Source organism: Phaethon aethereus (assembly GCF_964289735.1).
Source record: "Phaethon aethereus genome assembly, chromosome: Z".
NCBI classification, from domain to species: domain Eukaryota; kingdom Metazoa; phylum Chordata; class Aves; order Phaethontiformes; family Phaethontidae; genus Phaethon; species Phaethon aethereus.
Window position 1 is genome coordinate 4515029 of NC_138577.1, and position 25776 is coordinate 4540804.

At 39.6% G+C, this 25776-nt stretch overlaps 1 protein-coding gene across 2 annotated transcripts in view; it reads left to right on the plus strand.

Annotated features, from left to right (window-relative positions):
* The window catches only part of LOC309415642 (mothers against decapentaplegic homolog 2), a gene marked incomplete at its 5' end in the record, with an annotated part of 39050 nt that overhangs the window by 10278 nt on the left and 2996 nt on the right, over window positions 1–25776 (plus strand). The window contains 8 exons of one of the 2 annotated variants that reach the window (XM_082013234.1): window positions 14847–14936; window positions 16085–16278; window positions 16775–16909; window positions 20036–20110; window positions 21226–21279; window positions 22349–22561; window positions 24353–24490; window positions 24650–24794. In XM_082013234.1, coding sequence (XP_081869360.1) covers window positions 14847–14936; window positions 16085–16278; window positions 16775–16909; window positions 20036–20110; window positions 21226–21279; window positions 22349–22561; window positions 24353–24490; window positions 24650–24794 — 1044 coding nt within the window. The remainder of the gene's footprint in view (window positions 1–14846; window positions 14937–16084; window positions 16279–16774; window positions 16910–20035; window positions 20111–21225; window positions 21280–22348; window positions 22562–24352; window positions 24491–24649; window positions 24795–25776) is intronic. The other variant, XM_082013235.1, reaches the window with a different exon arrangement.

Consider the following 25776-nt stretch of genomic DNA (forward strand, 5'->3'; position numbering starts at 1 on the left):
TTATTGTCAATATTGATCCCCAAATTATCTCATAATAGTACTTATTTTTCCTCCAATAAAGGAATCGGGGCTGTAATGAGCCCAAGTCAATGCTAAGCTATTTCTTGGCTTACTGTGGTAATTGGTGTCCTTGTATCAGGCCAGCTACTCAGTGTGGCAAAGATTCTTCTCCTCATTATATTCTTCTTTTGTAGAAGTCGGCCAATTTAGTTTTCTTGGTACTGCAACAGAACACCTGGATGCTGTTTTTACTGGTGTGAATGTTTTATGATGGCTAGAGCAATTTTAGAGGAAAAACTTCCCAATTGTGTAGCTCAGGCTGTTAGTCTAGGAAGAATTTGTAGGATAAACAACATACTGCAGTTCTTTTACTGCTGCAGCTTTGAACACAAATAGCTAGTTAATGGGTGCCCTACTGATTTAATCCTGTTTGTAATCTACACCTGCTAATTTAATAAAAGTAATTTCCCATGTCTTGTTTACTACTTGTTTCTGTTCACTTACTCTGACTTGGTTGCAGTGCTGATTGGTGGAAAGCTTCTAAAATTTACTGTATACAATGCCATAGTCTCATCATGAACAGCTTTCGTTGGCTTCTGTCATGCTGCATTGTTTGAAGCAGACCAGCAGGATACAACAGAACAATTGGGAGCTGGAGTAAGTTCACATCTCACTGCATATGCTTCAAAATTGGCAGAAGAACAATGAGATTGGGGAAATCCCTTTGGACAAGTGCTGCACAGTAATCTGACTTCAGCATTTGTTCAGAAGAGATCCCCCAAATTGTGGCTTTTTATTTTGAAATGTACAAACAAGTTTCAGTAGGTCCAGAAATGAAAGCTTTCATTTGGAGCCTTTGCCTGTAATTGTAGGTAAACTGACCGTTTCTTTGCATGCTTGGGTTATCTTAGATACTGGATACAGAGAAGCCTGATGCAAAAGAAGCAGACTCTTGAGTTTTGCTTAAATGCAGAATTTCAAAGATACTGTTTAGTTGAATTGGTGAGTTACAGAACCAGAACTGGTCTTTACTTCCTCTTAGTTTTGTGGCAGGCTTCAAGTCGAGTTCCTCTGTTGATACTTGAAATTATTTCAACTTGTGCTTTGACTATAAACTTAATGGCCATATCAGGGAAAGAATTCAAGTGTGTCCATTTAAGAAAGCTAATAATGAAAATACTTTTTTAGTTGCTTTGTATTTAAATTTTGAGTGTCTAATGTTCTGCTTATGTCCCAAGTACCTGTCTTGCAGACCGATGCCTTGTCTAAGCACAGTTAGTAGCCAAAAATCAATGTGTTGCTGTCCCCTATACATCTCAGATGACTATAGTAGGAGAAGAGAAGGCCTACTGAAGTGATTGTGCCTGTTGCAAGCTGTGTTGGTGGCAGACATATTAAAAATGTTGTAATAGCCTGTTCAAAGATAGGAAGACATTTTTACTGGAGCCCAATGTCAGCATGTTTGTTCATTATGTGGGAACCCTTTAATGTTTTGGCCAATAACCACAGACATTCCAAGAAGGTTTTAAGCAGCTCTTCTTGCAGTGAGAAGCCACATAACTGTTCACTTGAATGCTAACGTTCCTCAAGCTGTTGAAACTCTCATCTCTGGCTGCAACAGGACAGAGAGAGAGCAGGGCAACTGCCACCTCAGCAGATGATGGTAGATCAGGGGTGACTCCTGTTAGGTGGAGTGAGCAAAAGAAACTTCCTTGGCCTGGGAAAGTGCTTTAACTGTTAAGCAATTGCATGTGAGGCAAGAGTGCTGGTGGGCTTCATCTTCAGATGTATGTTCTGGGTGTGGATCATGAGCAAGATGCCGAAGACTTCAGGACTTGTCCGTGATCTTAAGTCTTCCTTCTGTCTAGCTCTGGGCAGTGAAGCTCAGGAAATAGATTTTTGATTCTTGTTGTAAGGGTGTCCCCTGCACACTCTCAGATTTTCTGTCAGTAGTATCTGTTGTGGGGTCCTGTATTCTGCTTCTGGGTCTTAGGAGAGCAGAGGTCTGTAGTTAGGCACTTTGGCTATTAAGTTGCTTTCTTGATTTTTGCCTTTGCTAAGCACACAAGGCAATATAGTATCTCGGCAAACATACAAATACGTTTTTAAAATAAGATACTGCTGTCTTGTATCTGAACACTGAAACTCTTCAAGCACTTCTATGGCTTCCTTGCAGGTTGTGAATTTTCTTTAATATTTCTCATAAAATATGGCCATTGCTGTGAGTGGTTGTCAGACAATTCATGTATTTACATATTTATCAAAATAATATAACAGTCACAGCGCAAGTACCATTCAATTCTCTTCACCAATATGTTGTTTGGAGAAGCTTCCTCTATGGCTCAAACCTTAACTTAATTTGAAATATCTTGCAGGAAACACTGCCTGCCTTAGTTACATAAAACTTGAATTTTATATAACTAAAATATATAATTTCTCTGAATTCTCATATCCCTCATCTTTAGAGATAGCCTCTTGTTTGGGACATGGATCAAGTTCAATGTATGCTCTGTTTCACAGATTTTCTGCTAAGTATACATGGCTTGGGCTGCAACAGGGGTCATTCTGGGTGTAGTGGCTTCCCTGCATTGAGCACTTTATGTTTCTGTCCTGTGTTCACTTGTCTTCCTGGGTTTCTCGAGATGGGTGTGCAATTCATAGGGGAAGCTGTCCAGAGGCAGCTTCCATTTGAAATGAGGTATTAAAAGATCCTGTAACTGTTGTTCTGAGAGTAATCTTTTTGCCAAGTTAGCATAGATTTCAAGGAACGTGGACAAGATTAATATCCTGCAGAGCTAATCCCTCCCCCTCACTACCCCAAATACTTTCTAGTTTGAGAAGGTTAATCAAAATGTCACATCTTTTTTCAGCTGTCCATCAGTTGCAAAACAGCCCACTCATGCAGTAGCATCAGCTGCTCACCCACTTGGAGGATGACGGACTGCTTGACAAAAATTGACTTAGCCCTTGGTAGCTGTACCTGTTAGCTTGTGGGAGAAGCTTTTACTGCATCTACCAGTAATAGTGGTTGGAGAACTTGAGATAAAGGTCATTTTTTTAATGTCTGTCTGGTGCTAGTCCTGAAATGTGTATGCCGAGCTCTGTGTGTGTCTTGAAAGTATGATCTTCTATGAGATTGCTGTCTGCTGTTAACAAACCAATTTGGTGTGGATAGATCAGCCAGTATTGTGACGGATATGTCTTCCTAGAAAGATACTTTGTCCTTTGATACTTCTGATTCTGCTTAGGCCTGTTAAGGATGACGCAGAATGTTCATCTGTGAAACTGCATTGGCTGTCATCTTAACCCACTGCATGACATTGCTTACTAATACAAAACAGAAAAAAGAAAAAGTAACCGCATGTGGTGTGAAATGAAATTGAGATTAATCTGTTAGGTTCTTCATTTGTTATGTAACTTGTAAGTAAAAGAAAGGTATTTAACATTGCTGCTGGTCTGGAAGACCGTGCTAGTCCTCTGGCTCTTTAGTTGGAGCATTTCAGTGGTAATTTAAATATTAAAAGGAATTGCTTGATCAACTGTTTTGATAGGCATGGTATAATGAGTGGAGGACAGATGGTGATTTCTCAGCTAGTCCGAATTGCTGAACATACTCGCTTCATAGCAGCCTGCTACATGATGTGGTGCAACATCTTACTGGCTACACAGAGCTCTGATTCTTTTCCTAAATGGATGTTTTTAGAGCATGTGTTCCTGGTTATGCTTCCTTTATTGCGATAATAGAGTTTTGATCCTTTATTTCTTTGAGGAGATGGTGGTTTTGTGTTCTCTGGAAAGCTTTTGTCAGAAAGTCTGAAGACCTTTTCTAGTGTGGTGTTCTCAGACGAAATATGGATGACTTATCATCAACGTTAGTTTGCTTGGACATGTAATGAACATGGTACTTTTGGCTGTGGGATTTTCAAGCTTGCAAACTTCTATCCCAGTTGAAGCACTGTATTTACATTTCTAAAGATACTGTGAGAAACTGCAAAGTAATACAGCAACTGGAAAACCTTTTTTGGTTATAATAGCGTAACAAATGAAAGCAGTGTAGGAATTCCAAGGTATTTCAAAAATGACATTTTAAAATACAGACATCCATGTCCTCGGAGCCTGTGGGTCCACATGATAAGCTTTTTTTCTTTGTTGTTGTTGGGGTTTTTTTTGTTGTTTTTCACACACCCACACCCCACACCCCCCCAGTTAATCTCTGGAGAACTGCTATTGTGAATGCTGTTGTACACTTGTCATCCTTACTAGATGCAGGGCCTCTAGAAGTTACTGGTTTTGATGGCTTTTTTTTTTTTTGAACATGTGATTGGGGGTAGTAAATCTGTGTTGTGGTTCATCTTACCCCCCGTAAGACTGCTTCAGAGTTTGAGAGATACAAATTGCAGCTGCTGGAAGCTATGGCGTTATATTGAGAGCAGGGAACTGGAGGGCAAGTTTCCCAGCAAAGCTGTTAGCTCATGATTTCCATAGGCTGCTTTTGCATGCTCCCTGTTTTCTGTCTCTGAGCGTTAAGACTTGTGGCCAGCTCCCTGCTGACTCTTGAGTGAAGCCAAGCTGTATTGCATGCCTCTTATTTCCCAGTCCTGAACACTACCATCTCTGTGTTGCTTGACCTCGCCATTTAGAAGCTTACAAGTTTGCAGGCTGCTCTCCACCTGACTTTGAACAGAGAGTAAAGACTCCTTGATAAGATCTGCATCTGAACAGACCATATGGACAACAAGAAAAGAAATAAATATTTTACTTCTGCTTGGTTTCCATGGCACCCTGGAAAAATTGCTCTTGAACTTTGAGGTGCTATCCTTCTATCATCGAGAGAAAAATAAAGGTAACACTGACTGTTGTTGGCTGTTATATTTTGTCTGACAGGACTGGGCTAGCATCTCAGGATTTGGGAGAAGGATAAAGTGAATTGAAGAGACCCACCTTATATCTGTATTTTTGCCTTTGTAGGCAATTTGTTGCGCATATGACCAGGAAGAAGTATGTCTTTAGGAAAGGCAACAGAAGCATATACTGTTCATCAAGACGACTTGTTGGCCTGGCACTCTGCAGAACTGGAAGAAACTAGCTGCTGGCCCTGGAATGAGCAATGAGCGGCTCAGATGTTAGGTTCTAACAGAGTATCTTTTGTACCTCACGTTCGACTTTTGCGTCCCCTGTGGACATCCTTAAAGTTTAAGCTGAAGTAAATGGGAGTTGTTCAATGACTTTTTTCTTTTCCCACAGTGTTAGAGAGGTTAATTGTATCCTGTGCCTCCTGCTTTTCTGGCTATTTTGATGTGTTAATTTTTTAGCATACATCCATTTATAAGGAAGGTTACTTAAGTCATTTTCCTCAGTTCAGATGCTGCATTTTGTATTTGATGTAATGATTTTGAATGTACTGTATAAAATACTATGTAAACTTTATTCGTAAAAGAGTTCTGATTATGAGAAGTTGTGTAATGGTTCCTGGTTTATATTCCACTAAATATGCCCATACATAAACATTTCTTTCTTGGATGTAGTATGTCCTGAATATGTGTATATGGGGAGGAGGGAGGCAGGGAGAGGAGATACAGTTACTGTTTTGAGCAAGTAATCTTTCTGTGTTGCATACGCTCAAAGAAAAAAGGTCTGCTTTTGGATTCTGGGGGAGAGGGAGAACCAACTTCTTTTTGTTATAAGACCAATTGCTTAAATAAAAGTAAATCTAAGGGGTTGGAGGCACTTGGGGGAGCATTCATAATTGTGGGAGCTGAGTGCCCCAGCTGCCAGTTTTACTATTGTTTTGTTGAGTTTCTGCTGAGAGAGAAGCCTGTACTTCCAGTTCTGTAAGACCTTTCTCTTCTGGAGTCCAGGGCTCTTTTAGACATTACTTAATATCCTTTTCCTACACTTAACAGGCTCTCTTTCTCCTTCGAAGAATGGGAGAATCTGTTAGCAAACTAACTGCCCACCTCTACTGCTAATGTGTAAATATCCATTTACTCTGGTTGCCAATGCTACCCTTTACTGGAACTTCCCTAGGGGTCTGCTTTTCTACCCCAGTGTCTATCACAGAATGGTCTCCATGGAATAATCTTGTCCAACTCCTTTTAAGGATGAGTGCCACTGCAGATCTGTGTAAATAATTTTTAAGAATTCACACTTGTACTTTTTATTTAGCATTGGTTAAGATATTAGCTCATCCCTCTAGCAGGTGCTTGGAAGAAACAGTATTGTTTCATACTGAATTACTGAATCTTTATATTTTCTGTTGCAAGAAAATGAGATCAGGACCTCTGTGTTTACCACATCATTCACAAGCAGGAATGAACTGCTGTAGCTTTGAGTCGTGCCATTTGATGAATGTGTATGCCTGCTTACGTACATTTAAGTGAGTAGATGACATTGTCGCTGTAATATGGGATGGTGGTGATGCAAGTAAAAAGATTGGTCAATTCTGCAGGGATGCAAAATGATGTAAAATTCCAAGAGGAGTAGGGTAGATATAAAAGTAACTTAACATTTGCATCATTATTGCAGATCTCTAATGTTTCTAAGTGAGCATAGTGTGGAGAACCTTTTCTCTACCACCGCCTGCAGAGGGAAAAGAAACCATGAGTAATATACATTTTGGTGGTTGAGACACTAGGCCAGCCAGACTATATTCTGCAGTAAGCTTTTGTTGAGACAGCTTGCTATACAGCTAGCTGAGGTGCTGTTTGCAAAGACAGGTAATATAGTTAATGTTGCTACTAGCTGGTGCATAGACATTTTAGTCTGGAATAGATAGAAATGCTAATTGCCAGTATATAGAAAGCACTGTCAAGTCAGAATATAAAAGCAGCTACACATATTTTCATTTGAAACTCAGACTTAAGGATTTGATAGGAACTGTTGTCTGTGCTGAATACAATTCTGTATGTAAGCCAATGAACTTTTTTAATTGCTGACTTTGATTCATTTGTATTATACCTAAGCATTTCAAATTGGTCTTTCCTGTTACTGTTGTCTTTGAGACCCTTTCTGTGCTAGTTCCAAAGGTTTTGTGTATCTCCCTCCGAGCTTTATGAGTTCTTGAACCCCAGTTGCATCAGGGGGAAGATAACTGGTATGAGAGGAAGGATTCTATTCTTACATCCATCAATTGATCCTTTTCTCAAAGTTAGTGTTAGTGGATTGTAGTGGACAGTGTCTTCATAGGAGTGCAACTTCAATCCAGCTACACCAGTGATGAACCAGAGTCTAAGTCAATATAGCGGTGTTCCTTCTCAGTGTGTTGCTTTATGAAGTCTTGGATCTAAGATCTCACATAGCAAGATTTAAACAAAGACACAAAAAACAAACCAAAAAAGTTAGTGTGCAAGGTACAAGGTCTTCAGCCTATAGACTATAACCTGTTTTCTTAGGCAAATGTTACAGAAGCAGCCATCAGCAGTGTTAAAGCAATGGCATTTGCCCATTTGTTATGAGAAAATGGGATTCCATAAATCTAGTGACAATTTCTTGCTGCTGTAACTTCAATTCAGATAGTGTGGTGTAGTTCTTGAAGCAAATTTTGCACCTCTGTTCTGCCCCCTTGACAAAAATCTCAGTCAAGGTAGTGAGCCCTGTAAATGTTAGGCTGCTAGAAAGGTGTTTGTGTGCAATGAAGTAATTCTCTTGTTCAAGTCAAAACGTGGTCTTTTCTGTGGTTGTAGCATTTTTCTTGTTTAATCTTTGAGTGAAAACGTGACTGAAAACAAATGTCAGGCTCACATCTGTAGGGAAGACTTTGCATGAGAATTCTAGAAATTGAAAACTAACTTTAATTCTCATCTCTATTCTGAAACAGATTAATGGGGCACTATCACAGTTTACTGAAATTATTTTTCATTTCAGTTGCAGCTCCATCACTACAAACACCTCAAAATGTAGGGGCAGACAAATTACATTCAGTGGAAGAAAGGCTCATGATTATAAGATTCAGGAAAAAGACAAATGGAGAAGATTGACTTGAACATAGATGCGCAAATTTGTTAATCCTAGAGTAGTTTGGGTTGGAAGGGACCTTTCAAGGCCATCTAGTCCAACCCCCCTGCAGTGAGCAGGGACATCTGCAACCAGAGCAGGTTGCTCAGAGCCCCGTCCAACCTGACCTGGGATGTTTCCAGGGATGGGGCATCGACCATCTCTCTCGGCAACCTGGGATAGGGTTCCACCACTCTCAGCATGAAAAATGCCTTCCTTAGATCTAGTCTGAATCTGCCCTCTTTTAGTTTAAAACCATCACCCCTTGTCCTGTCGCTACAGGCCCTGCTAAAAAGTCTGTCCCCATCTTTCTCCTAAGCCCCTCTCAGCCCTGGCAGCTGCAGTAAGGTTCTCCCCGGAGCCTTCTCTTCTCCAGGCTGAACCCCCCCAGCTCTCCCAGTCTGTCCTCCCAGCAGAGGGGTTCCAGCCCTCTTGAGCGTTGCTGCGGCCCTTGTTAGTGGCTATAGATTCTGAAATATATGAAAGATTCGGGAAAAATGTTAGGGGTTCAGCATGATACTTCACAAATAAGCAAGTTAAACGTCCAAGACCATCCTATAATGATTCCTGTATAATATGGGCTTTGACTAGTGTGATGCAATTTGCATTTCAGGTTTTATTTTTTGTCTTTCTAGTGCTACCACTTCAGGTGAAGAGGAGGCTGTCAACTGAACTCTGTGCCTTTTAGCTCTTTTAGAGCTATTCCACTTCGTAAGACTTTGAAGAAGAAGGTGGAATTGCAGTTATGTATAGATTGTGACAATATTTAACAACTTCAGTATAGAATTTCTGGTACTTCATATATAACTATCTTTGAAGTCATTTTGCCTACTTTCATCTGATGTCCTACTTGTTGCAAGCACTTCATTTGGTACAAGAAGTACCTAGTGTATGGCAGCATTGCCAACACTATAAATAGTGTTAGTTGTAGGATAGTTGTTTTGTTCATTCTGTCTTTCAGTAAAAACTGGTAATAAATTCATAGTAGCAGCAACCTGTAATATACAGATACCAGCCTAAGCATGTGTATGACAGTTTTGGTGCGCATATGGTACTGTTCAATACTGCTGGCTTTGGGTTCTTTCAACTAGCACCACAAATAAAAGAGCATCTCTCTAAAACCAAGTATTATTGATGAGACCTACCACCTTTATCCCTAGCTGTTATCTTCTATTTTGCAAATGTACTTGGGGAAAGTACAGGGGTGTCCTGGAGTGTGTGCAGGGCCCTGCCATGTGTAGGCACCAGCTTGTTTGATGCTGTGGTCATGACTATTTGGACAGTACTTGCACATACTTGCTTGGATCTGCAAATCGGTACATCTGACTTTTAACTGTGCTGAGAAACTGAACCTAATGAAGCAGCCTAGGTTGAGTGCCAGCCTGAGGTGGCTGCTTTAGTTGGCATCTGGACGTCAGTGAGAGGATTGTGGATTGTTCTGTGTGGCTGCATCTCCAACTACTGAAGTTTCCAATTCAGAATTACTGCTAGTGCAAGCCAGGATGCAAATGGCTTTCTGTAATCACTAAGATGAGGTCATACTGTCCCAGGCTAACATTAATATGTTGGTTGGCGATGGTCATCTTATCCTGTTTAGCCTTATCCTGTTCCTTTTGTCACCTAGGTGGGTCAGCGTCCTTTGCCACCTAATTGTATTGCAAATTTTTGCACTCCATTTGTGAGCGATGTGTTGCAGTTGATGATGTCCATCTGTATTTTTGGACTTGTGAATGTGACTATAGTGTGTTACTTTAGACTGTTTCATTCCATGTAGTTTATATCTGGTTATTATGGATTTTGATACGGACTTTCATTCCTGCAAGAGGGATATAATATATTAAAGCAAGCAATTGTATTGCTTATTTATGAGTGTGGCACATGTTTGTCCATGTTCACTCTTCATGGTAGATAATAATTCATGTGTATTTCAATTGGGCCTTGAGAGTCCAGTCTTGTAGTAGAATTTTAGATACAATTATTCCACTAAGGTAGTTTGCACTGTTGATGCTGATTGGGAACATCATCTGTGACATGTAGACTAGGCAATGCAAATATTTTTTGGTTATCGTTGATATTTAGGTTTTTCCTGTGTCCACATTTTTCTTGCGTGTGTCAGTATTTTCTGCCTTGCTAAAGAAAGGCAATTTTGGCACTTCGTCTCAAAATTGTGAAGCATTGCTACAGCTCTTTGCTGTTTAGGTGATTTCTTGCCCAGAGTAGGGTTTTTTTGGAACTCGGATTTTCCTGTTAAAGGAAATGATGAAATGGAAGAAGTGAAGGCATACTGTGTGCTGTTGCATGCTGATAGCCACATTAAAGATTCTTCTTGCCAGAATTGTACAGTATCATCTGAGATGCTGCTCCTTATAAGCAGATGAAAAGTCAGGTTGAAACGGCAACTCTTGCAACCCTTTCCACTTAGGGAAGGGCTCTGACTCTTGCAACCCTTTCCACTTAGGGAAGGGCTCTGACAGAGGTAGATTTGGTTCCACCCAGCAGTAACTTGTCTGACTCTTTCTTCACCACATCAGTCATCTGGCCAGTCCTGAGATAGGAATTGCAGGACCGAGTTGTCCTAGGCTTAGTGTGTAGCAGCTTAACCAGATGTCTGCTAGAATTTGACTTTTCCCTAAAAATCCCTAGGTCTCAAAAGAGTAGTTGTTACTTCTTGCAAGTATCCTTTGAGCATTTCTCCTTTCTCTAGGGAATAGTTTTCTTTTGTTAGAACTTCAAAGCACTTGGGAAACTGAGACAATTTGATGCTTTATATCCCTGAAGTCCCTTATAATTCACTTATTTCATGGGGTCTGCAAAAGCAGCAATCTAGTATTGAAGGAAGCTTGCTCTGGGATTGCTAGAGGCCACAGAACATAGTGACTTGCTAATCTAAGTTAGTGTTGAAAAGATAAAAATATTAGCTTTTGTATAGTTGACCTTGTTTCTGTCAACAGCCAAATTGTTTTGAGAACAGCAATGAAAATGCTCCTTGGAATGAAAGTGTCCGCTCTGGTGGAAGGAAGTATATTAGCTTTAAGCTTGCGTTTTGGAGTATATTTAAGTGCTGTCTATACAGGAAAGACTTAAGTACAGCTTGGATGCAGGAGACAAATTATATTTTGGAAACTGATAGTTTACCAGTGCTGTAGTATACAGTGAATTCAAAACCAAAACCTCTTGTTTGGTTAAAACATGAAGGCCCAAGTGTGCTTCTAGACTTTGGTTTGAGGGCAGTCTGCTTTCTAAAGGCGAAATGGTGATATGTCTTGGCTGCCTCCCTCCTAATAAATTGAACGTGCCTGGGAGTGTTCCCAGGCACTGTGGCCAACTGGCTCAGGACTGCCTCTTCCATACTTTTAAACTCTTAGCTACCAGGGCAGGGTGGCTGCATCTGAACTGCCCAGTGCGAGTGGTCCCAATGGTGTGCCGACTCCAAACCTGGGAATTGTGTGGGACAGCAGTAATTGGCACGGCCCAGTGCTGGGGAATGTCCTAGCTTCTTTCTAGCATACATGATCATGTTCCAGGCCTGGGAATGTTTCCAGACAAGACTTAACTAATGAGTACAGATGTTAGCCCTTGATTCTTCCAAATTCTTTGTGGACTAAGGCATAGAAGGACTCTTCATATCACAAGGGATTTGGGATGCTTCAGAAAGGTAGGTTTAGGAGAGAATGACTCCTATTTATTTTGGGGCAGTAATTCTGTACTACTAACAAGTCTGTGCCTCCTGTCTCCCTTAGATGGATTTAGTGGTTGTTTAAGCATCTTTCAGAATGCAGTTACTTTCTTTCCAGCCACTATCTTTCTGGGATGAGTAGGAGTGTGTGCCCTCTGTCAGGCTGTTGCTTGCGTATGAATGGACATACTGTGGCCTTTCATGGAAGTGCTGTGTATGAAGTATGCTTTTTATGGTTGCGAGGAATTTCATTCTGATTTGGTGTGCGTGTGTGTGAATATTAAGAGCCCTAATTTACTGTCTGGGTGAAGTGGTGCGGGGACAGCCTTGCATCTTTTAGGCAGTGGGTCTTTTATGTGAACAGGAAAGTGGGGAGACCACTTTATTTCCTCAGATATTTCTCCTGGTGAACAGTAAAAGCTGTGTTGAGCTGACTTTATTATCATGCAGGCTGGTTTCCTGCATGATAATAAACACCAGCCTCTTTGGTGTTTGATTGTGGATTATTTGAGTTGGAGTGTAGTCCTAGTATAGATGAGCCAGTAAACCATTGAGATCAATCCCAGCTCTAAGCAGACGTGCATCCTGGAAGACAGCATATCATGTAAGCTGCTGAACACTGGAGCAGTTTCGCTCCGACTGATCACTTTTTCTGTACCTCCTGGCCTGCCCTCCTTCCACAGTGTTCGGAGTTTCACTGCAAGCTGTGACTCTGTCATACAGTCAGTTCAGGATACTGTTTGTCTTTTCATAGGTTATGGAATATGCTGTCAATTTTGATAGTTTGAATATTTATAGAGAGAAGAGGTTAGCAATATAAAATACTGTTCCTGTTCATTGTGCTCTGTCAAGGGCTACAAAATTTTATTTTTGCATATGTTGTCTTAAAAGTTTTGTGAAGCAAACGTGTGGTATGTCATGCTTACAGCAGTGATGCACCCCGCAATTTTGGGAACATGTAATCTGTGTGACAGCATCAGCTTTGGAGCACTGCTTTGTGTAAAGGATCCATTGCTCAAAGGTAGTAAGCTGTCAGAGCTGGCTGTGTCAATTAATATGCAGCAGGCTTTGTGTCTGCTGATTGTTCTTCTAATTTCATGTGCGTGATGATTTGCCTTACCAGAGGTGTATATTTAAAGACACAGAACAGCGCAGAGATGCTCCCTGGTGTCCCACAGGCTGCCTGTGTGTCTTCAGGGCAACTATTTCAGTCCTTAAGCAGCTTCTGGCAGCCCACTGTCCTGGAGGTGTCCGAGGAATATGAAAAAGAGCGGTTGCTCTAGGCTCTGCTGAGGCAGTAATGGTCAGTACCCCTCTTCTGCCCATGCTGTTTCTGGAGAGCTGCAATGCTGCCTGTGTCTGAGATGGATGTAGCTTGTTCAGGACAGGTGGCTCTTTTGAAGAGCTGGATATATGTTGGAGAATTTGCCTTCACCTGTGGCTCGCTGCTGCTCTGTACTAGACAAAAAGTAATCTAGTACAAGATTTTACTTGTGTCCATAATCAGTAAAATGTCAAAGGCCATATTGTGTTTAACATTTTTAGTTGTGATAAACGCGGGCTGCTGCCAAAAATGACACTTTCAATCCTCCTTTGTAGTGCTTGTGTAGCTCCACAGTGAATAGAACTGATCTGGCTGAAGAGTAACTCTCAAAACATTAATTTTCAGCCACATGTTCTATGGTCAGATAGCCAGTTAGTTGGTTTGGGTTGCTGCTCAAGCGCATGGACGTTTCAGCCTCCCTGGGATGGCATTAGAAATGAGATGTGTGGGGCAGGCAAGAGGGGGCAAGAACCATGTGTTCCCTTCATCAGTAGCCCACACTTAGGTTTTATTAAAGCCACTGTAGAATTGAGGTGGTTGTCAGCCCTGAAAGTGATTTTAAGGACAGTGCTGTGCTGTCTGCTCTCGTTTCCTAACACTAATGAATTTTTCGCTGCGTAGGGGCTAGAAATAAAAATACCTGCTTTGCTTTTCTTCCCTTGAACACTCAATTCAAACTTGTGAGCTTATCAGCTAAGTTTAGTGGCTTAAATCTGAATAGCAAAGCCGCCTATATTTAAAACCAGGAGTTTGGTGAACTTGGATTCCTTTCTTTCTGTTGCAACTTTTCAGAGGCTCTTAACTTTAAAGGTAGTGTAGCAGCCAGTCATACTTGAGGCTTTGTAATTGGGGAGTGAAGTTGTAAGTTGCTCATCAACCAAATTCTCTTAATTTCTGAGGTGTGAAATCTAGTTGTGTGTTACTGAGATAAAATAAGCTGTCAATCTTCAGTGGTCACAGAGAAAGTCTGTGATAGAGATGAGCTTGATTTATGATTCTGAAAATGTGCTGCCCATTTACAAGCCCATGCTGTTTTCTTGTTTTGCCTAAATTTGCCTGCTTTTAGTTTGTGTCTACCTCCGGAGGCTCCTTTTTCCTTACTGTCGTGATCTTGTAATTGAACCAGTTTGGTAAAGAATTAGTTGTCTCTCCTTTCCTCCTGCTTGATTTAGCAAAAAAAGTTTTGTTATTGTATAGTTAAGTCTTAAATATACTGTAAAACTGTGTTAAACATTCTATGTTTTGTATACAGTGGAAAAGAATATTTAGTTTTTTAATCAAAGAATACAGAGAACAGAAGTAGCAGCTACAGTGTGCTTTCCTTCAGAGTCTGAATTCTAGTGTTTTGGGAAAATCAGCAAATTAGTATGTGCATGGAGAATGAGATCAATGCTTAAGCGGTGGTACATGAAAGTCAGATTGTGATGTTCAGTTTCAGATACACATGGCCTTTGTTTGAAGTCTTAGGGAAATTTATGTTTAAAAACAAACAAAAACAAAAATACCAACCCAGAAACTATCCTTTAAAATTGGATTTTGTTAAGAGCTAGGCTGAGGAAGTTTTGCCTGTTTTAAGGAACATTACAACTGTACTGACTACTTAAAACCAGAGAACTTGTTCACCTTTTAAAAACATTATCATTTACCTTGAATCACGTGTTCCATTTTGATAGCCTCCTTCATATAGAAAATATAGCATGAGATGCCAGTTTAAAAGCAAGTCTAACAGTGCTCTATCTTCTATGTGAAAGGAAGTATTCTGTACATTTTTCCATGTTTGACATCATGGTGTTTTGAATAACCATGTTCCATATTCATATCAATTTTTTGTTTTTGTTTTCAATTTATGCACAGCACTTGCTCTGAAATTTGGGGACTGAGTACACCAAACACGATAGATCAGTGGGATACAACAGGCCTTTACAGCTTCTCTGAACAAACCAGGTGAATATTCTGCCCTCTCTCGCATCATAGAAATCTTGTGGGAGGGATTGGCTTTGGAGGGTCTGTAATGGGATGCTTTAGCTTTAAAATAGACTAAAATGCTTCCTAGGCCTCTCATGGTACAGCATTTTAAAATATTTGCTTGCCAGTGTAGAAATACAAGTGTTCTCAGCTGATGTTTTGACCAATGAAACTCTAATTCTGGAATATTCCTTTTTCACGCCAGTGCCGTTGAAAGAATGGGAAGACTTGTTAAATGCAAGCTCTAATGTGATTTGGTATTTATATTAATGAAGTTGGGATACTTAATTCTTTAGGCCTAATCTTACAAAGTGTTTAAACTGCTTTGTATGCCACAAGCTTTCAGTTAAACCTTGCTAATTGGCTCAGATAGGAGCCACTAAAGAATTGTTTGTAAATTTTTCAGCAGTTAATGGTGGGCAAATTCTAAACAGGGTCTTTATTTTTTTCATGTCACATTACTTGATTTGTGTATTGAGGTTTGTCTCCCATCCCATAACAATCATAAACATCTGCATTTGTGTAAGCATATGCAGTCTGTCTTAAAACTAGCAAAACATTTTCAGCTGGTAGCAAGGCAGATGAAGTCAAGAAGATAAACTGCACAGCCCTTACAAGATGTGCATTCATGCTTTTTGCATTACAGTTACACTGCCATGTGGATCGCTTGGGCAGCTGACTGCTTATAGGCTTATTTGCAGTCCTGTGGGAATTCTTATGCTTAAAGCCATAAAGCATCCATGCCACAGCAAAGCCTTGAGGTTTAGCAGCAGAAGGGACTATTAAGTGTGTGACTTTTTTATTTATTCTTTTTTTAACAACTGTCTTCTGCATTTTAAAAGAAAAAGTATACGAAGCAATCATCCCCAATACTTGGTTGGAGGTGAAGTGGCTTTTAATGAACTCTAAATTCACTGGCAATAATTTGAGCAGCTCAAAAGCTGCTTGATACCATCATTTTTATCACAATTGAAGCCTTTAACAAGAGTATAAATGTCAATAACAGTGTCAGTCCACTGAATTCTGAGAATAAATATGCTACCCATCCCATGTGTGTACACTGTTGCTTGTGTGATTAAGAGGCAGCACGCAGTCTGTAAATACTTCTCAACATCTTTCCCATATAGATCTCTCGATGGCCGTCTACAGGTATCTCATCGTAAAGGATTACCGCATGTTATTTACTGTCGCTTGTGGCGCTGGCCAGATCTTCACAGTCACCATGAACTTAAAGCAATTGAAAACTGTGAATATGCTTTTAATCTTAAAAAGGATGAAGTATGTGTAAACCCTTACCACTACCAGAGAGTGGAGACACCAGGTAGGAAGACTGCTTCTGACTTTCTATAGTAGCATCTGTACATATTTGTTCTGCATAATGTTTTCAATGAAAAACAGAGAAAGATGATGCTTTCTCGTGCCAGAAGTACAAGATTCTGATACAGCTTTTGAGAATACCACCCCCTGGAAGTTTTTAATAGTAAAGTTACTGAAAAACCTTTACAAATGTGTTGAATAGCCCTGATAAACACTTCCAGTACTGCTAGCAGTTTCCAGCTGGCTAAGTACAGTCCGGACTGAAAAGTAGAATAGAGATGACTTACCTTTGCTAAGGTGGAATAGTCATACTCAAGAGATACCTCAGGAATCTGATTCTTCTAGTAACTGGCAGTACAATTGCAGTGTTAGCAGTACTGAGAGTCAGAAATCTTCAAAACATGTTAAGAAATTGTTAGATGATTTGTATTTTTTCTTTTCAGCTCACAGAAGTGTGTATTTTGAGGGTCTTACTAATGCTTTGAATTTTGCTTTTCCAGTGTTGCCTCCCGTACTAGTGCCACGGCACACTGAGATTCTAACGGAGCTCCCGCCTCTTGATGACTATACCCATTCCATTCCTGAAAACACTAACTTTCCAGCTGGAATTGAACCACAGAGCAATTACATACCAGGTATTTTCTCAACTCCCACTGTAAACAGTACACTTAACATTGTGCCACTGGAACAAAGATGGTAAATTCATCCTCCTAAGTGATCAAATTAATTGAAAGATGCACCAATAAATTAAATCTAGTTGATTTTGTGTATTAATTCTGGTGGAAATACCGGAACGCTGTCGTTTGCAGAACACAATCCTGTGTGAAACCACATTACTGTGGTTTCACAATCGCTTACTTGGTTTCAATAGCTTATTTAAGATTCAAAATGCCAATGAGTACAAAGTAGGCCTTCACCTTATGCTTCAATACTGTTTTACAAATATATAGGGCTTGACAAATGCTGTTTATTGGAGATTGAATAGTAAACTGCTGCTCGGTCTCACCATGTATAGTGTGTGGAGGAAACTTTAAGTTGCAAAACAGTGACTTAAAAACTGTTTTGATCTGTGGTTCACAATCGATCAGGGTCTGCTTTGTGTATTTGTTACTATTGTGTGCATACAGTTTTGTCTTTTTAGTATGAAAGAACAATGTAACAATATTGAACTCTTAAAGAATTCCGCCCCCCACTCTTTGCCTCTTCCCCACCCCAAAAAAAATACTGAGACTAATCTGTTACAGTGCACCCGAAAGCCTGGACCCTTACTGAGACATAAAATCGGTGACCTTTGTTTCCTGCCCCAACTTCCTGTTTCCTGTCTCTTCAGGAAGTTGCCTTGAGTTTAAAACCAAGCAAAGCTCAAGTTTTCTCAAAAACGTTCAATACAACTGCGAGCAAGCTGAAAATTCAGACCTGGACTCTTGAAGAATGACTGCCTTGAAACTCAAATATGTGCGATATACAAATTGTATCTATATGTCTTAAACAGGATGTTGTCTGTGTTTTTAAATGTATAGAAGTATTGAAATGGCACCAAAAAAATTTCAACCTGTTTGATCTCATCTGTTTAATTCATGCCGTGTTCATTGCCACCTAGGGACAGCAGATCTTTAAAGAGCAATTTAAGGTGCTAGAAGTTAGTGTTGCTTTCTTATATATATGTTTTCGACTCAATCAGAGGGCTTTTGATAGCATTTACAAACAACTTACTGGAAAGCCACCATTTGAAAATCTACTCTTATGGAAATGAGCTAAAGCAACTAGGTAGTTATGTGCAGGAAGTCTTTTCTAGGTGATTGCAGGTATTCACGTGGTCTTCAAATGGTTATGCAGCTAACCAGACCTTCCCTCCTCCTCTTTGTCACTGACACTCTCATGTTGTATTCATATCGTGGCATCTTACTTCATTTGACCTTGCTAATTTAATCTTGAATACTCAGCTAGGTTCTGATAAGTCTTGTGTGTCTTGACGGCCTGCTTCAGAGAACAGTTTTCTTTAGCGGTAGGCCAGACTAACAGCCATGCTAGTTTTGCACCACAATACTGTCTCAGTACTTGGTCTACAGGGAGGTTGGTCTCACCTACAGCTGGGAAGATGGTGATTGTGAAGGTGCAGGATGGCCTTTGTGGGGCTGCCTGTTCCCTTTCAGGTTATGGATGCTCTGAGCTGCATTGTCCAAGCTTCTGGCAGAATTCAAGCTCTGCTATGAATTTTTTAATGCCGCGCTTGAGCATTTATTTCCAGCTGTGGTGGTGCTCAGCCTCTGACCCTAAAACCGTATTAATAGTACTAGGTGGAGGAAATCTTCTCTGTTCAGACAGAGACTACGTATGGAAAATAATCTGTGCCAAAGAGCCTAGATTAGCAACTGGAAGCAGGAGGCGTGGGCTGGATTGGAAATGGTTATTGACCTTTTACCATGGCTGTGGGCTTAACTATAACGAATGAGGTGGAGATGGGTGGAGTCCACTTTATCACAATGGATTCTATAAAAATGTTCAAAACAAGCATGATTTTTGTCATCATACTTCTTGCTAGTAAAGGTTTCCCTTAATCTTCCTTTTAAATTCTCACTCAAATTTTGTCACCTATATACTTAGCGCACTAGTTTTACAGAATGAACCAGATATAATTCTTTCGGTTCATTTTTATTTAATCAACTGCCTTAATCTAGTTTCCTCTCACTGGCTTCGTTCTGATCTTCCTATATTGCTGTAAATCTCAGACATGGTATTTGATGTAATTTGATTTTAATTCTTAAGAAAAAGGCTTTATCTTTACATTTCTGCTGTTCGGTAATAATGTAATTAAATGTGTTTAATCTCTCAGATGTCTCAGAGACAATTCTAAGGCGATTGTAGAGATAGTTAGCTTCAAACACTTTCACTAAAGAAACACAGGTTTTGCCTTTAATATATAGGAAAAGACATTTGCCCAGTTCAAAGAAAATTATTTCCTGAAAGGCAGTTGGTTAACTCATTATCTGGATTACAAAGTACATTTTGAATGGAGAAAGGGAACAACCATACTCTCCTGGGTTTTGAAGATATTTCTGTGGAATTAGACACAGTTTCTAGTATCAGAATGCTTCAAACTTGTTACTGAGTTTACTTTGGTCTGTGAAACTCCCATCTTTAAAGAAAGCTAGTTAAAAGAATAGAAGATCGTTTTAATAGAGCTTGGAAGTAATAATAGAGCTTGTTCAACGCAACTATTTAGATAATATAGTTATTAATGAGTGAAATCAACTGTTGGGTACTGAAGAAAAATGAATTTGGGAACTGAACTGAAAAATAACCTTTAAATCTAGCAACTTCTATAAGGTGTGGGAGGGTATCTGATCTGATGGTTATATTACATAAAGGCAGCTCACTATTTTTTGCCGAAGTCACCAGATGGGTTTTTTTTCATTTGTAATGCTACTAAATGTGAACGCTGTTGATCCCAATTGCAAAGTTGTTACTCATTGTAGTGAAAGTATCTTAAGTGGAACAAACAAAGATTATCGGTTAATTATATAACATATTTGAGCAATTGACTGTCATGCAAGAGATGTTACATTTTACATGGACAATAAGGCAGGTAACGGGTTTGAAGTCCTACTGGAAGGAAAAAGGGACAGCGAAATGAAATTCTAATTCAATGTTCAGGTATATTGTGGAGCTCATGAAGACCTGAAGACAAAAAAACCCCAAATGCTGAAACTTAGAGATTTCCCCAGTCATTGAACCAATAAGTGGATTTTTTCTTTTGACAGAAACACCACCTCCGGGCTATATCAGTGAAGATGGAGAAACAAGTGACCAACAGTTGAACCAAAGCATGGATACAGGTAAGGTTTATTTTTCACTACTTTCAAAATTTGGCATTACTAGTCACGATCCGTCTGCATAGCAGCATGAATTCAGCCCGAATGATGATGGCAGTAGCCCTCTGTACAGCCTGGTGTTTTCTGTTTAAAATATCACTTTCAGTCTTTTGTGAACAAAATAATTGTTTGCTAGGGGAATACTTTTAAAACATTCTGTGCCCTATTAAGTATATTTCATTTGTTTCATAACAAAAGCATACAGGTAATTAAGTCTTCATCAGAAAGCCTTAAAATAGATTTTAATAGCTGACTGGTTTCAACCTACCCCTAACTTTACCTTCTGGAAACAGGTTCATTGAAGCAAAATGTCTGTTGGCCTAACCAAATTATAGAATTGCTGAGTTTTGAGAACCTGTCTCTTAAATCTGGCAGCCTTATCACTTCTGCCATGTTTCGAATTAATTCTTGTATGCAAGGCTCTACTGGAAGAGTAGTAGGAACATTAAGCATTTGTGCCTTTCTGTGAGAAGGTTTCTAGGTACCTTAATTTAAAAAGCCTGACATTAGCAGTCCTTGTAGGAATGTTTCTGTGCAAAGTGTCTCTGTATTTTGCCTATTAGTGCACAAATTGTGTTGGGAGAGTTCATGTTTTTCTGAGTTTTTTCCTTCCTCCTTCCAGGAAAGAATAATTTCCTCAAATGAGGAAATCCAGCTTGTTCTTTTCTAGAGATAATCCCTCTCCTTTGAGAATAGAGAGGTAATATCTTGATTGTCTCATCCTCTTTTTCTTAGCTTTTTTCCACTGAATTTGGGAAGAAGTCACTACCTTCTCACTGGAGAAATGCATAAATAGTTATGTTCACAGAGAGTACATGAAGGGAGAGCTCTGCCAAATACAAGACTAAGATGTTAATTGAGTCTTTACGAGGAGGGGTAGGTTCCCAGGAGTCTGGAAAATTAAATGTAATCTTAATTTAGAATAAGCATGTGACATGCTGGAAAACTGGTTGTAGGATTTTTGAGGATTCGTATTCCAAAGAATTTTAATGTAAAACTATATCTAGATAATGGTCATACCTACCCATCTGAAATAATGAGAATCATTTGCTCTGAAACAATCTGTATTGCTTCAACAGGATCTCCAGCAGAGCTGTCTCCTAGTACTCTCTCCCCAGTTAATCATAGCCTGGGTAAGCTGGAAATACTTCTAATTGTTTCTCTGTGTGTGATGAATCTTCTTTATATATATATATAATTACACTGAAAATGTCCTTTTAAAAAGTAAGAGGAGGAGACTATTGGGTAGGCTTCCTGATGATAAACATAATAGAGCTGGGTTAATAACTTGTTAATTACGCTATTTCTGTAACAGTTGAGCTTCTAGCAAAGAGAGAGAATAATATGGTTGTCTGTGCAGGAACAACATTTATAAAACAAATAGTTTAAAGGATGTTAGTCTATCCATAGTGCTGCCCAGACTTGCTGTCTCCCTTGTATGTGTGTTCTGCTGCTCTTCTCATGTACTGTTTCACCTGTGACCACAACACAATTGTTGCTCCTGTGTTAGTTGCCCATCTGCTTTGATCAGGTGCCACTGCTGTGTGTCTGTATAAATGCCTCTGGGAAGATCAGATTCCCTTGGGTTTGCTTAAGGAATGGTGATGGGAAGTGACAGGAAAATGCTGTTCAGAACACTGAGTAAGTAACTAGGGTAGGTAAAAAGGGGAAGCGGCGCAGGAAAAGCTGAAGATGCACAGGGAAGATACTGAGCTCTAGTAGGGGAGCGTAAAAGGAGCTTAGAGCTGCCTTTAAATAAAGAGACACTATAAGATAAAGTGTAATACAAGGGAACATCATTTTCCTATTAATATTTTTCCCCTTTGTGTGGTTCAGTGTTTGATAGTTTAATCTTTTCTTTAACATTGCCAAAATGTTTGCAAGTTATAGAAAGGCAACAGAAATATCTCAGCATCTGGCACTTGCAGTAACATTAACTTCATCGTTTTGCCGAGCAAAATGCAAGTACCGAACTCCATGAACTGTGGTCAGATTAGATCACCCCTTCTTCCTCTCCTCCTTCCCTCGTGTGAATTCCATTCTGTTTACTGGGGTAGGTAAAAATGACAGCAAACAGAACATAATTTGAGTAGTTTGAAGATACTACTGCTGTCATTTCTGGAAGAGACGAATACCAGGGCAGATAGATTTCTTTCCAGCTTCAAATTCAGTGTTAAGCTTGTTTTTTAATTTTTTTTCTAGACTTGCAACCAGTCACTTACTCGGAGCCTGCGTTTTGGTGTTCAATAGCATATTATGAATTGAATCAACGAGTGGGAGAAACCTTCCATGCATCACAGCCTTCCCTGACCGTAGATGGCTTTACAGATCCATCAAATTCAGAACGATTTTGTCTAGGTCTGCTTTCCAATGTAAACAGAAATGCTACAGTGGAAATGACAAGGCGACACATAGGTAGAAATCTCTAATCTTTTAAACTCTTCAATTTCATTTTAGCCATTAAATTGTCTGGAATGATCCAGATAGGATGGGCAGATCTGTGTGTTGGGATCCTTTCACCCTTGTGCAGCCAGCCATTGAAATTGTCTCGCAGCTTGCCAAGGAGAGTTTGGTGTCTCTTGCTAAGGACAGAGTGGGAAGACACATAGGTCACCACTTCTGAAATCAGAGAGAAATGTAGCAGCTTCTGCTACCACAGCCAGATGCAATAGGGAAGAGATGTAGTGATGGCTGGAGGTGAAAGGAGCTGCCTCTCCTTAATCAATAGTCACTAAGTCGGTGGCAGCAGCAGTCACAGCTGTCGGGCTGAGTGCGGCACGGGAGGAAGCCACTCAACTGTGTGGGATCTGTGTTGTTCACATGGCTGTTCTCTGCCTTCTGGAAAAAGGTGATGCACCAAAGCATCCCGAGGGGCAGGGTTTTGGCTCTCAGGTTCCTCGTTGGACCACTCTGCCTTGGATAGCCTGTTATATTCAGAGTTGCTTATAATTGAAACTTAAGTGTTAATTACAAAATATTAACATGTTGCTTAGTTTATTCTAATTTATAAAATGCACACTGGACATTGGTAGTACTTCGTGAATTATTTTCTGAAATGGGAAAAGCTGGCATTGAGATAACACGCTGTTTTGACATGATCAAGATATTCTTTGTAATCATTGGTAAAGAATATTGTTTTCCACAGTGCAGCACCTTGGCTTTAAGTTCTTCCATAAACTACTGGGTTTTTTTCTCCTTTTTTCTGGATTCTTTTTGTTAGCAACATTTGCAAGATTTTTCTGTTTTTACTTTTAGTAAAAAAGTTCAACATCTTAAGTAGAACCTCCCTCTATGCCAAATCCAAATGCTTGTCTAATAAAATTTTAGATGTGCAGAAACCCAGGCTATGCCTGTGCTGACTGATAAAAATGGTCAATGATGAGGAGAAGCAAAAATGTAAGGAGCTCTCATGTTTTTTATAAAGCAGCTCACACTTTGTTTGAAAAATAGTCTCTCTTCCCCTTTTTGTTAAAAATTATCACCTTTAAAGGACCTGTTAATTATAAATAGTTTTCTTTGGGAGATCAATTGTACATTACTTCTCTTGTGCTAGAAATAACCCATACAGACTTTTTTCCACTCAGAGAGAACAAGATCACAATTTAAAAGTGAACGATAGGATTTCTTATGGGTATTTTTTGTAATAGGTCTAAGTGAAGTCCTGTTGTTTTTGTCCAAGTAGTGCAGAGAAGGGGTATGCAGTGGGTTGTGAAATAGTATGGGCGCATGTAAGCAGAGAGTGTTGAAGTGATATACTTGTTTCTTCCTTTTTTTCCATAGTGGCTGGCCCATGCTACTTCACATACAACGCTTTTATCATTAGCACAATTTTTAATTCTGTTGACTCTAATCTTTTTATTTCAATTTTGGTATTTCTTTAAGTGCAAAAGTTACTTGGTAATGGACACTGCTTCCTAACTTGGATTTGGTTACAAGCCATTACATGGCTAGAAAATTCTGTCTCACTCTTGACCAAAAATTATTCTGCTTCTCCTTCAAATATTGTGTGTTCATGGGAGAAAAATGCAATTTAATTGTGTTCTGCTCTTGCTACAGCTGTCAGACCAGCAGCGAGGTCCTGTACATAATGGATTTCTGTGTCTGTTGTAAAGAAAAACCTTGGCCTTCTCTGAAACAAAATACTCCCTTGTTTGTTAATCTGCTTGGGTCATACCATAACTAGAGTTCCTTTGAATTTTGCTACAGGAAGGGGAGTACGTCTCTATTACATTGGTGGAGAAGTTTTTGCCGAGTGCCTAAGCGATAGCGCGATTTTTGTTCAGAGCCCCAACTGTAATCAAAGATATGGCTGGCATCCTGCAACTGTGTGCAAAATTCCACCAGGTTAGTAGCCTACCAAAGGTCTCATGTAAAAATATCCAGCGAACGTATTCACTGGATGACATTTGCTTTCCTTTGGATAGTTTCTTCAAAGTTTCAGGCTTCTGTGTAGCAAGCACAAGTATTCATTGATTGTACCCTTTTGACTTCTTTTCTTTATAGGGTGCAACCTAAAAATCTTTAATAACCAAGAATTTGCTGCTCTTCTGGCTCAATCTGTGAATCAGGGTTTTGAAGCAGTTTATCAGCTTACTAGAATGTGTACCATAAGAATGAGTTTTGTTAAAGGATGGGGAGCTGAATACAGGTAAGAAAAAAAAACTTTTGCTTTAAAATTTAGAGTTGTTAATTTTTCTTCTTTCACTAATACACTGTTTCTCTCTGCTTTGAAAGCCATACATACAGGCATCTTACTGCTATTGTAGATATGCTGTCTGCAAGTTGGACCTGTGTGTTCCTTTTTCTCTCCCTCAGTTATAGAGGCCCTAAGTCATGAAGACCAGTAAACTGATTTTAGTGTTGCACTGAGGTCAGCTGTTGGGCAAGGAATGTCATCAAAGTTCCGTTTCCTCGCTCAATCCTGCTTGCTTGCTTGTTATGGTGAAATCACTGATGACATCTAGAAGATGTGCTATGAGATTATTTGCTGTTTGTTAGATGTACAGTCATTTTGGTCTCTGTCCTGTTCTATGTGGAGTATAATGAGTTCGTTAGGTTGTGGTGCGGGATGCAGCTGATAGTACCCGATAGAAAAAGTTGGAGTCCCTTGGAGTGCATTCTGCAGAGTAAAACAGCTGGAGAACACACATTTAAGGGATGGCAATTATTTTGGAACTTGTAGTGGAAAAAAACTTTGCAGGAGTAAGATAACTGTGTTTATGTAGTAAAACTGCTAAAAACAGGTTTTTGAGTGGAAAGATAGTTGCTTTTGAATAGATTCCAATTGTATTCTCTATTACAAACTAAGAGCTATAGTTGAGGACAGTGCCTGTTTTTAATGTAGTATGGGAATTTGGGAGGAGAAGGAATTGACTTCTAACTGAACAGTATTAAAGTTTTCATTATTTTGGAGAGCTAGAGATGTGGTTTTAAACAAATCCCTTAAACCTCTCTAGAAATTGTCCACTGAATACAAGTCTGACATCTCAATAACTTATTGCAGTACATAGTGATTTTTTTTTAAATCCATGTAATTTCTGAAGTTGAATAATGGTGTGTGGGTTCCACTGTGAATCCTGGGGTTTTGATTCTTTTATCTGCTAGTGTGTGTGTGTGTACATACATGTAAA